Here is a 13,017-nt window from a genome sequence, read left to right on the forward strand (position 1 = left end):
GGCCCTGTTGCTCATTCGACAAAGGAAAAATTCTGGAAGAATTAGGAGAATAATCTTAAAAATCCTAGTGTCTCATTATACTGTCAAAGACCCTTTTTTGACTCAAAAAGCCTGAAGCTTTTTAAAAAGTGAGAGTGATTTAAAAAAAGCAAAACCCACGTTAGAAGATACAATTTTCCTTTCCAAACAGCACCACCCTCCCTGCTCCTCTGAGTGCAGCTGGGACGGTTTTTCCTCCCTCTTCCTCCGAAGGAGACAGTAAAAAGGCAGTGCCCTCTTGAAGTTCAGACGTTAATTACCCTGCCTTGAATAGTTTTGCTAAATTACACAGCATGGCCCCAGGAGATAACAGGCGCTAAGAGAAGGGAGGGGAGTGGATACCCATCTACGCACTGCACCCCAGACTCAGACATGGGGGAAAGGCAATTAGATGGGGAGTATTTATCCTCCACTGCCCTGAGGCTTTGCAGCGGGCAGGGAAGCCGTGGGAATGTGCCAAGATTTTAAACGATGCTGAAATGGGACCGTCTCTGCCAACCAGACTGGAGGTAAGGAGACAATTCCTGCAAGAAGAACAACTGTCCTCTCTGCTGGCAGAGCTGGTTCACCGCTCCCGGGCGCTGCCGTCTGTCCACACGGTTGGTAAAAGGACCATAAAAACATCTGTCTTGGGTCAGGTCAATGTCCACATATCATAGAATCATTCTGGTTGGAAAGAGACCCTCAAGATGCTCAGAGTGATAACCCCGGGGCAGCCTCAGCAGCAATAACCCCCCCAAACTGGAGGGACCTTCTGAGGAGCAGCTGAGGGACCTGGGGGGTTCAGCCTGGAGAACAGGAGCTGAGGGGAGACAGGGACACAAAGAAACGGCCTCAAGTTGCGCCAGGGGAGGTTGAGGTTGGATCTGGGGAACAATTTCTTCCCCAAAGGGCTGTGGGACATTGGAACAGGCTGCCCAGGGCAGTGGTGGAGTCACCATCCCTGCAGGGGTTGAAAATACACAGAGATGAGGTTCTCAGGGACATGCGGTAGCGCCAGGGGTGGGGTAATGGTTGGACTTGATGATCTTGAGGGTCTTTTCCAACCAAAATGAGTCTATGATTCTGCGACCTCCGTGAATTGGTCCTGCAGCCACAGCCTCCTGCACGAAGGAATTCTGTAGCTTAATTAGTCTCTCTGATGAGCTGCTTCTTGAGGTTTGCTCTGAACCTGCCCTAACAGCCCTGTGCGATGCAGCCATGGGTGCTGAGAGTGGGATGGTGCCACAGCAAGGCTGCTCCCTGTCACCTCTGGAATCCAGTCACCTTGTATCCATGCTAGGACATCATGAAGTGGACAACCAGATGGGTAAAAAGACTGGTTGGATGATTGGGCTCAGAGAGTTGTAGCTATTGGGTTACAACCAAACTCCACTGGGAGGTCAGTGGTGAGGAGAACTGACGTCTCTGTCTTGGGACCTGCATCTTTATCCATGACCTGGAGAAGGTGAGGAGCATGCTCTTGAGATGTCTGCAGATGACATCAAGTTGGGAGGACCACTCAATGGGGTTGCCCTTGTGGGACCCCAATCAGCAAGGTGCCTTGAGGAGACCACAGTGACATCACTACCTGGCATCTTCTCGAGATTTAGGTCCCGCAAGCCAGTTTTTCCACCTCCTCGCTCTGCTGCTGCAGGCAACTGCTCAGGTTACCTGGCTGTAAAGCCGAGTCTGACGGCTGAATGGCGTCATAAAAACAAATAAATGCATCCAAAGCACCACTCGACACCAACCACCTTGGCTGAAAGTGGCTCCTCCTGGCAGAGGGATGTCAGGAAGGCGGCAGCTCCCAGGCCCAGAGGCACCTCCTGGGTTGGTGTCCCAACAGCATCTGATGAGGATGAGATCGAGACACATGAGGAGCCAAAGCCCCCCACACCACTCATATGTCCTGGGTTCTGTAGAGCATGACCACGGCTCCAAATTGGCTACGATCCTTCCTTCCCTGCAGACCTCAAGAATCATCAAGAGGTGGGCCAGGTCCCTCAGGACTCAGTCCTAAGTGAATCATATAATCATAGAATCATTTTGGTTGGAGGAGACTCTCAAGATCTTCGAGTCCAACCATTAACCCAACACTGGCACTAAACTGTGTCTCTAAGAACCTCATCTCCACCTCTGTTCAACCGCTCCAGGGATGGTGACTCCACCACTGCCCTGGGCAGCCTGTTCCAACACCTGATAATGCTTCTCCATCCCAGAAGCACCAGGGGATGAAGCTGGGTTGGCCCATGCCAACCCCATTGACACATATGCGGCCATGGGCAGCACAGACCTGGATGAAGACCAGCCAGCTCCAACCATGCTTAGGAAAGAGCTAGAAAAAGCAAAAGTGGTGATAGTCAGTGAAAAATAGGTGGGAAATAATATTATTTATTATCTCAACGTCTTCAGTAGCCACAGGGCACTTGTTGCACCAGGCTCTGGAGTGCTCCTGCCCCACTGATGGTTCAACTGACATTTGCTGGTCCTTGGCCTTATCCCATTTTTCATATCTTGCTGACTCTGCCGAAGGCCACAGAAAAGAAGAAATATGGCCAGGCTGCAAGAACCAAAGTTCCTTGGTTGTTCTCCTGGTTTAAGTTGGTTTGTGGGGCTGTGCAGCATGAAATATTGTTGGAGCGGGGCTGAATGTGGTTCTTGGTGTTTGGGCATGGGCTTTGTGGCAGGAATGAAGGCAACACGTTCACCCCCCATCATACTGGAGGGGCAGAAGATGTACAGGGTCAATTTTGGTGTGGTTTTGTGAAATAAAGTGAGGCCGGAGTTGAGTGCACATGGGCTGTAGGACTGGGAGAAGATAGTGAGACCATCTTCAATGTTGATCTTTGGGCTGGGCTTAGACATCTCATTTCCCTTCTCCAACTTCAACCCTGCACTATTCCAAGCAGAAAAAAACGTGTTTCCACCTCAATCACCACCCAAACTCACTGTGTTCCACCAAACCATTTTAACAACAGCTGGACCCACCTTTTACTTCTCTTGGCGAACCACCTCTTTGCCTAAAATCCCAACACTGACCCCACCAGACCTTGTTGTGAAGACACTCTCTGCCTGCACGAATCTCACCCCAAGCCCTCGGAATGGTTTTGGAAATTAAACTTTCTGATTCTTTGGGGATCCAGCTCCTGGGAGAGGCAGTCACCATGTCAGCTGTGGTGGTAGAACCTTCCTTCTCCCCACACCCTGTTTTCCAGCAGGACACTCAGGCGATGGGTGCAAAGGAGGACAGAGCAGATCCCCCTTGGATGGGGGCTCAGCGTGGACCATATTTGTGCCAAGAGGCACAGCCATCCCCTTGGCTCCCAAGACACTGCCCAGGTGAGGTGGCAGCTCTGACCCAAATTTCCTTCCCCGTGATTAAACACCCATTGCCATGGCTGACATCAAAACGCAGCGGTTTCTGCTCGCGTCCCTGAGGATGGTGATGAACACCAGTTCGATTAACCAGCAAACCTCAGCATTTATCACTCCAGCCTCGCCTGAAATGAACTTCTCTTTTGTTTTTTTTCTTTTTTTTTTTTTTCCCCAGCCCACAAAACCAACCCATCCACACCACTCAATTAATAACACCGGTGTCATCACTGGATGCTCCAGCAACGTCCCCAGCTCCTCCTCACCGGGCCACCTCCTGCACTGATGTCCTCACTGCTCCCTCACACTCTGCCCAGCTCCACAATTAATGATAATAAGTGTTAATAAGCATTTACTGAAGGGGTAGAGGAAAGGAAGGGAGCTGGAGGGAGGAAGCTTTACAGGGGGAAGGGAAGAGACGTTCCTGCCCCCGTCATCTAGCAACTTTCCCCTTCCTCTTGCTCACTCCCTCACTGACCTTTGGCTGAGTCTGCCAGAGTTCTAAAGGAAAAGGGAAAAAAGAAAAAAAAAAAGAGACAGAGAAACTAAAGAGCAAGAGGAGCTGAAAGGACAGGCAGAGGGAGAGATATTCTCTCACCTCTGGTAATGATTTATCATTAAACAACGGGTGGATGGGGCAGAGGGAGTGTGAGGAGGGGATCTGTCCAAGGAAGGAGTGAGAGGCTGAGATTGTACACGGGGACGTAAGTGTTGATTAGCAGAAAGGAGAAGAAACCATGATGAGTGCTACTACACTCTGCAAAACCCATCCTGAGGCAAGAGGAAGAATTCCCGTGGCTGCTGGCTGGTTCCAAACCATCTGGGCCATGGGGATGTCCTCTCCTGCCCTGGGCCACCACGTGTTTCATGAAGTTCACCAAGGGATGAGCACCTGCTAGTAATGGAAAGTTTCCCCCATCTCATGGAGCACCCTGAGCAAACTCATCGACTCATAGTTTGGGTTGGAATGGACCTTTAAAGGTCATCTAGTCCAACTCCCTGCAATGAGCCCTGTCCTCTCCGAGGTATGGATGGAAGAGCTCACCACCACCTTCTCAGCTGCATCTCCAGCCTGGCTTTGGCTCTACCAACGATCTCAGAGCCTGGAACCCATCACTGATGATAAACAGGAGGTTTTGTTCTCCTGGGTTGGCCCTGTGCGTCAGGATTAACTGACGGCGGCATAAAATGTCAGCAAGGTGAAAACCCATCCCAGAACCATGGAAGAGGAACGGCGTGAGTCAGGGTCAACCTCTTCGGGGCAGGAGATCTGGAAGACTCAGGCTCGCCCATGTCAGCCAAGCTAAGAGTCTTCTTCTCTGACAAAGGACAGCCCGGGGACAGAGCGGTCCTGCTAAGGAGCCAATTTATGCATGATGTCTTGATATAATTAGTAAAAGCTTTTTATGGAGCTGCCCTGTAGCAAAATATATCCCCAATGCGTGAAATTAATATATTTTCGTGCACCTCTAGATCGCCACCGTGTACCATACACTGGCAAGGTGACAAGAAGGACCGTGATGACACGGCGAGGGCAGACAGGAGTGGGCAGGGAAAAATCCCGGCAGAATCAGGGCTGGGCTGTGCCACAACTGTGATGGGAAGCGGAGGGGAATGGGGACTTTGCCAGATGCCAAGATCTTCCCCAGAAGGTGACACATACCACTGTGGGCTGAGATTTTGGGGAAGTTTAGGCTATTCTTAGCATCCCTCATCCACCTCCTCCTCTGGATCTGTGTGCCTCGTCACAACGCCGGACTCCTTCTCATCGCTACAGTCACTGTCTGCAAACCCTCCCCACAATATTAAAATAAACGTTTATGATGTGTTTGTGTTCAGAGAAAACTTCCCATGCATGTAAAAAAGTAATCGCTGGCTGTTTCTTTACCCTTCACTTGCCCAAGGTCTAGCAGAGAAAACTGATTTTACAGTGAGCTATTCATGGCCTGACAGAAGCACCACTGACAATGTGAGATTCGCAGCTCCAACCCTGAGCAACGATGCAGATTTTTCAGGGGAAGTCTTCTACAGACAGCAGCAGGAGACAAAACCATCTTTAAAGCAGGATGGGGCAAAGCCTTCTCCTGCTCTTTTGAACATTAACGCTTGAGTTGCTTTTTCTGTTTGTCCTCACCAAGGTTTTTGCCACCACCCTGAACCATGGGGAGCTCAGGTTCTGAAATGTCTCCAGTCCTGGTGGCAGGGCTGGGTTTCTGCTGCACTAAGTGGGGACTAAGGACATACGGGACCTCACCTCTCTCCCTTTTTCCTCCCCTCAGTCTGTCTCATCCATTCGGGTGGCTTCGCCTGCTTTTAAGAAGCTTTTTAAGCCTCTTCAGTGGGAATTTTTGCTATGTTAGGATTTGCAAACTCAAGCATTGGCTTTACAATCCCAGCTGTGGGGCTTTGCAAAGCCTTGGACAACGGGGTCCTGCTCGAAGCACATCCTTTTAATGAGCAGAAACATAATATGCAGAAAAAGTCAAGCTTTCCCGCAGACGTCGGTACTTTTGGGGTGAAAAGTGGTGATGCTGGCAAAGGAAACCTCTAGGAATCATCAAGCAAACATCTACGAATCGTGGGCATCTCAGCACCGCAACACAAACGCTTCACCTGCAAGGTGCAGAAGGACAAACTCCAAAGGGCATTTACCTCCCTGAGGCAGGTATAAATGGGACAGACGAGGACTCGGAAAGGTTCTCCGGTGCTGCTCCTCATGGTGCCGAAGACTTCGCAGAGGAAGGTGATGAAACCCAGCCAACGTTCCACGTCCCGCTGCTGCAACTCCTCCCGCATGGTGAAATCCTTCTGCAAGAGGGACGAGAGACAAGAGGCTGCATCAGCAAAACCGCGTGGCCATGGGAGAGGCAACGGCCATCTAGAGAAAGAATTAGGAGGAAATTGAAACTGAGGGTGGGGGGGAGAGGCAGACAGACAGACTGACTCTTTAGTAACAATGGGGAGATTACTCAACGCATGCTGAGCGGCTGAATTTCAACACAGGAAAGCCACCAGAAAGCAGGTACTGTAGAAATATCACCAAGCCCTTGCAATAACTGTCACAGCTTGCGCTAGAGATGGTGTCCCCCATGCCCGGCCCTCCCCCTCGGACGGACGCGGGGACTCTCTTCCATCTGCACAGCCAAGATGGAATAAAAACAACAAAAAAGAAGTCAAATGAAGCGCAGAAGGAATGCAAAGAACGCTGGTGGCCGTGTTGGGCTTGGTGGTCCAGGCGGACCTGTCCAGATCATTCACCCCAGTATATTCAATATATATCCAGTATATTTTTTTACACTGAGGGTGGTGAGAGCCTGTCCCAGGTTGGCCAGAGAGGTGGTGGCTGAACCATCCCTGGAGACATCCCAGGCCAGGCTGGATGGGGCTCTGAGCAACCTGAGCTGGTGCAGATGTCCCTGCTCATGGCAGGGGGGGCACTGGGGGAGCTGGCAAGGTCCCTTCCCACCCAAACCGCTCAATGATTCCACGATTCTGTGTCTGTCTGGGGGTATCCTAATGGTCTGGTTGCTCCCTGGGGTTTCACGAAATTACGGCAGAGCCTGGCTTGCTGCCCGACCTGAAGATCAGGGCAGCCCAGGCCTGGCATTAAAAGGTCACCCTGCTCCTCAGCTGGTGGTTGCCATGACCAAGGATTATCCGAATGACGTGATTTATGGAGCAACATCAGGAGGAAGTGTGAAGGGAGATAACCACCTCCCCATCAGTCCACCAGCTGGGGAGAAAAAAAAGGGGTTTGCCTCAAGGGAGGAGATGAAAAGCAAATAAAAACCTTTCTAGAGGGTGGCATGAGAGAGTGAATTGTACTCAGAGCCCAAAGGGTTTCCCTGGGCTCTTAGCAATGCCGCGGAGCTTCTTGCAAGATGTCCCATGCGACTTTGCTTGTCTGTCTCCATAGTGACCTTTCCTCTGTATTAAAAATTAGCAGACACTAAGTAGGGGAAAATGAAAGAACAGGACAAGTTTGTTTTCAACACCGTGTGTTCCCGGTGCAGGTTGCACAACATTGAAACCCACCGACTAAATCAATTATCTTCTGTATCTTGTTCATCTCGGTTTATTCCTGTTGCCCGAGACAAAGGGCTTTTGCTGCTGCGAACGCTCTGACCCGCGGCTGCACTTTGCAGAGCCAGGGAGATACAGAAGCCACCGCACCAGAATTCGTTCTCATGGCCCCGGACAACACACGGGAGATTTTTCTTTTGAAAACAAAAAGGTAAGTAAAGCAGCTGCTAAAGAAATCCAGGCCAAAGCACAAAGCTTATTTTCCTGACACAACCATACAGGATCCAAGACAGGAGCTACTTATATGTTTCATTACAAAAGGAAAAAAAAATACATTTGCATATGCAGGAAAAAGACTTGTAAAATAACCAAGGCACTTATTAACCAAACAGTGATGACTAATTACTCTCTGCACCCATTTCTGTAAGACAATTGCCCAACTGTGTCTGTGACTACTAAGTCAACCTTGCAGCCAAATCCTGTCGGGTCTTTACAGACTCTCCTGGGGGAGTTTGTGGAGTTTGTCCTTTCGTTATCCACCTGGTGATGGAGGAGACAGTGATTTGTCAGCCCAGGTTATCACCTCAGGGTTACCAAATTACTTGTTCTGGGGATTTCACTTGTAAAATAATAATAATAATAATAATAATAATAATAATAATAATAATAATGATGATGATGATGATGATGATGATGATGATGATGATGATGATGATGTCATCTAAATGTCCTCCTGACTCTTGAGCAATTAAAAAAAATTATATGAGAGTACCCCACACCCCTCGTTTGCACGAGGGACCTCCAGCCTCATCCAACCATAGGGTCACCAACCTCTGCCCTGGGACAAAAAGCACCTTTTGAACCCTGGAGCTCTTCCTTGATGCCCCAAGACTTCTCCATCCCCTGGCACTGAGATGTCTCCTGCATCTCACGCATTTCTCCAGTCCCTAAGCCATCATGCTCCTCCTACACTGGATGCCCACCAGCATCTCCCTTCTCCTGCCTGGGAGGGTCTACACGGATGTTCCTGGGGAGCTGGGATATATTTTGGGATCCCTGGGGCCTGCTGGGAAATTCCCGGCAGCTCGGGATAACCACATGGGCTGTGCAGTCCCGGATTGCTGGGAAAGAATAAAAACCACCGCAGGAAACTCTCCTCCTTCTCGTTCCTGCTTCAGACACATCATCCCGCTTTGCAGCTTTGCAAGAGAGAAAACTGACTCTTCGAAATTTTCTCTTAAAAAAAATATTTTCTGAAAAAACAAAAAACCGAACAATAAATTTCCATAAAACAACCACAGAACCAAACTCATCATGCATAGGATGGGAGCCGGGCAGGAAGAGATGCCACCACCCAGCACCCTCTTCTTTTCATCCTACGGCACTCGGTGGGTAATGACACCCAGCAGAGACATCAATGAACATTCTGAGCCCAACTTTGCATCTGAAGAAGACTCTTGCAAAAGAAAAGGGACTGGGCTCCTCTCCCAACCCTCTCAAGTCACCTAAAAGCTTGTGCAGACTTTGAGTGATGCTCATGAAGGACGAGAGAGGGGAACAGAACGTGAGATGGATGCAGAGGTCACCACAAATGTTTTCATCCAGAATGTGATACCGCAGCAACAATAATTTTACTCCATTTGCTGCCTCAGGTTGGGCCAAATTTCATACAAGTAGATCATCTGCAAGTCTTCTGCAAAGAGGAGGGTGATACCGATTCCTTTGACAAAGCAGGAAAAGCACCTTCCCAGAGGTAGGCTTATGTTTTTTGGACCATTCTTGCCTACAGGCAAGAGTTGGGCTCACCAGGAGCTCAACCTCCATGGAAGTGCTGGCAGTGCCAGGGCTCTCCTGAAGCACCCTGAGATACCAACTGCTTCAGCCCCACAAGGTGACAGGACACCAGTGTCACCGCACACACAAGGAAGGTGGCCCAGGCAGCTTTGGCCTTGAATTTGGCCTTCGGACAGCAGGTTTGACCAGAATCACAACACGCACAACAAGCCAACATGAACATCTCCCACGCAGAGATGTCCCACCTCCCTCGAGGTGTCCATGTTTGTGGAGGTCACTACTCTCATTTCTGATTGCCCAGAGAGGTGGTGGATGAACCATCCCTGGAGACATCCCAGGCCAGGCTGGACGGGGCTCTGAGCAACCTGAGCTGGTGCAGATGTCCCTGCTCATGGCAGGGGGGGCACTGGGGGAGCTTGGGAGGTCCCTTCAACCCAAACTATTCTGGATTCTATTCTATGATCTAAGTAATTCGGTTAATGGAGTTATGAGTGTGATTCACCTGGCTGCATGTCAACCGTGCCCCCAGCAGGACCCGCGACATATCATGCTGGGCATGGAGAACACGGAGAACAACTCAGTGGTTTTTCCAAAGGGTGTGCAACCAAAACGGATGAGCCAGACCAACAGCATGAGAGGGATGAAGATTCGGCCAGCTGTGAAGAGCAGCAGAGGACAAAATCCATGTCCCACACGCTCAGGGCACATCTGATGGAGCCATGGCCTGACCCACAGACCTCCACCTCACCAAGGAGAAGCCTTGAGGAGGCTGAAGAGCCCTGAAACCAGGCGGCGAGGTCACTGCCCTGCCCAGTGAACTTTATTTGCTCTGGAAATGCCTCATGGAGTTATATAAAAATAACCCGTGGATTGGCTTGCCCCATGCTTAGGTGATGATGTCAGGGCAGAGAGCAAATTATCTTTCATCAGTTTGGCTGTATTTTTAAACAGGAATTGTATTACTAATTTGGGGGTGCCCTGGCCTGGAGATAATCTGGGCATGTTGACTGGATGACCTTCCCTCAGTGCCTCTAGTTTAAAATAAAATGTATTTATACCAGGTAGCAGGGTTGACCTCCATTCTCTGCCTGGTTTGGGAGAGGAGTTTATTGGGAAACCACGCGGCAATTGGGGGGATGCCAAGGGGACCTCCGAAGAGGTCTCATATGGGACATGTTGGACTTGATGATCCTTGTGGGTCCCTTCCAGCTCAGGACATTCTATGATTCTAAGTTTGGGGCACAACTGGAGGTTAAGCACGTTCATCACATTGGGTCTCACCATGTGTGGTGGGTCAGGGGTGGCCTGTGTTCATGATAGTTGAAGATGTCCCTGCTCATGGCGGCGGGTTGGCCTAGATGACCTTTGAGAGTCCCTTCCAACCCAAACTATTCTATGATTCTACGATAGAGATGAGCCATGGCTCAGCCCACCTGCTGACATCCCCCACTGGACACTTTCTACCCTTGGCTGAAGCTCCTGCCAGCAACAGAAACAGAAAAAATGTCTTTATTTTTGGGCTCTCCAACCTTGCACCCAAGTGAAAGCTTACTCTTCATGTCAGTGTAGATGCAGCTCATGCAACGCTGTCCTTTCTTGGCCCAGAGGTGAGACCTCTCCAAGACCAGGAGCAAGCTAGAAGAGCCAAGAAGACTTGGCCAGTCCATGAGAGAGGAGGAAAATCTATCCTCTACCACGTTTGGTGGGGCAGTAGAGTCAAGCGGGATGAGAAGCAGAATTTTGCCATTGGGTCCAAGCCTTCGCTCCAGCCCCAACAGCTGCAGCCCAAAATTCATCCCTTGGGAGTTCACCACATTTTTAACATGAGTCCCAAATAACTTTTCCCCACATCTGGGCCCACCCACTCTGTCAGCAGCAAAGAGGGCAGAACTTTAGCATGGGCTAAAAATGGGGGTTAATTTAAGCATTGCCACCTTCTGATGGAAAATAATAATAAAAAAAGACACATTTGGGCTTGTTGCTCTGTAAACACTGGGCTCTTCCTCCGGCAGCTCAGCTGTTTACTTGGTCATTGTCAAGGAGGCAGGAAATACTGAGTCAGAAATACTGCATAAAAAGAAATATATAACGCTTAGATATCAGCGGTAGGCATGATATAAAAAGCGGAGAGAGGCTGTGCTAAATACTTGGTCTTGATGGCAATGTGCTACAAAAGGTTTGAGCCTTAAATGGCTCTTTGGAAAGGGCCTGAGACAAATACAACAGGGTTGGAGGAGGGAGCTGGTGGGAAGAGGTTGGGACAGTGTCCATCCCGTGTCACACACCCTCTGCCTGGTCCCTTCTCAAACCCTCCCCGAAAGGGCTTCAATAAATGACATTTTGCACATTATTCCCTGTTTATAATTTAAATAATACTTGTATTAAAGTCCTGGCTTGGAGGAGGGGTGTAGCTTTGCTTTCTAGGGAGCACAACCCAGTGAGATGAGTAATTTATGGCACTGATGTGCAGAAGAAGCTCAGAAGGTGCTGTAGAAACCTGTGGCAGCACCAAAGATTGATTGAACGCCTCCACCCGTGGATGCTCAGGGTCTCACTGAGAACCTCCAAAACAGAGCTATCACCCACAGCATCATCGGGAACATCTCACTCCAGATGGACACCACCATACAAGCTCCTTCGTTGTGCTAAACCACAAGAGATGGTGGGACACGAGGTGGAATTTCTTCCATGGGCTCTGCTCTTTCTCCAGCCACCCGCAGCAACACTCCTGGCCAATCTGCCAGCACTCTGCTGACACTCCTTGAGGACTCAACCATACTGAGATGCCATCAAATCATCCCTGCCTGTGCTACTGCCCATAGCACGGAGGATGTTGGCCTCTTCTCCCAAGTAAAAAGTGACAGGATGAGAGGAAACAGCCTCAAGTTGCGCCAGGGGAGGCTGAGGTTGGATCTGGGGAACAATTTCTTCCCCAAAGGGCTGTCGGGCATTGGAACAGGCTGCCCAGGGCAGTGCTGGAGCCACCATCCCTGGAGGGGTTGAAAATACACAGAGATGAGGTTCTCAGGGACATGGGGTAGTGCCAGGGGTGGGGGAACGGTTGGACTCAATGATCTTGAGGGTCTTTTCCAATAATTCTATGATTCTATAATAAGACAAAGCAGAGTAAAACCACGGCAGAAAACCTGCTTTGAGCCAACAGCTTCCATGCAGAGCTGAGCAACCACAGCACAAGAGACTGAAATTTATTATTTCCAGTCCTGCATGGGCTCCCATCACCTCCGCACCCCGATTTCCCAGCTGGCAAACAGGAACAATTTACTCATCTTCCTCTGCAAAGAGCTTTGGGGCATGTGACTGAGACATGCAAATCCTGGCAATTATTATTACTCCAACAAAGGAGCTATTGACATTTAAAGCAGATAAGGCTTTTAAATTACGGATGACACCCCGTGCCCGGCCTTGCAAAGGTCCCGGCTTCACCCAGCCATGAGGCATTTCACTCCCACAGACTTTCATCACTTGGTTTCCTCTGAGCTGGATCTACACCAGATTAACGTGCTTCTTCTCGGGGTGTTTCATAGAACCACAGAATCATTTGGTTGGAAGAGACACTCAAGATCATCAAGTCTAACTGTTAACCCACCCCTGGCACTACCCCATGTCCCTGAGAACCTCATCTCTGTGTATTTTCAACCCCTCCAGGGATGGTGGCTCCACCACTGCCCTGGGCAGCCTGTTCCAATGCCCGACAGCCCTTTGGGGAAGAAATTGTTCCCCAGATCCAACCTCAACCTCCCCTGGCGCAACTTGAGGCCGTTTCCTCTGATTCTTTCATTCACTTTG

General features: G+C 49.8%; 1 protein-coding gene across 4 annotated transcripts in view; it reads right to left on the bottom strand.

The window, feature by feature from the left end:
- CTIF (cap binding complex dependent translation initiation factor) overlaps nucleotides 1–13,017 on the bottom strand; it is a 153,113-nt gene that overhangs the window by 16,291 nt on the left and 123,805 nt on the right. For all 4 annotated transcript variants that reach the window (XM_065656596.1, XM_065656595.1, XM_065656594.1 and 1 more), the window contains one exon: nucleotides 6,046–6,201. In XM_065656596.1, the coding sequence (XP_065512668.1) occupies nucleotides 6,046–6,201 (156 nt within the window). The remainder of the gene's footprint in view (nucleotides 1–6,045; nucleotides 6,202–13,017) is intronic.

The sequence above is a fragment of the Caloenas nicobarica genome, chromosome Z (genome assembly GCF_036013445.1).
Source record: "Caloenas nicobarica isolate bCalNic1 chromosome Z, bCalNic1.hap1, whole genome shotgun sequence".
In the NCBI taxonomy this organism is placed as follows: Eukaryota; Metazoa; Chordata; class Aves; order Columbiformes; family Columbidae; genus Caloenas; species Caloenas nicobarica.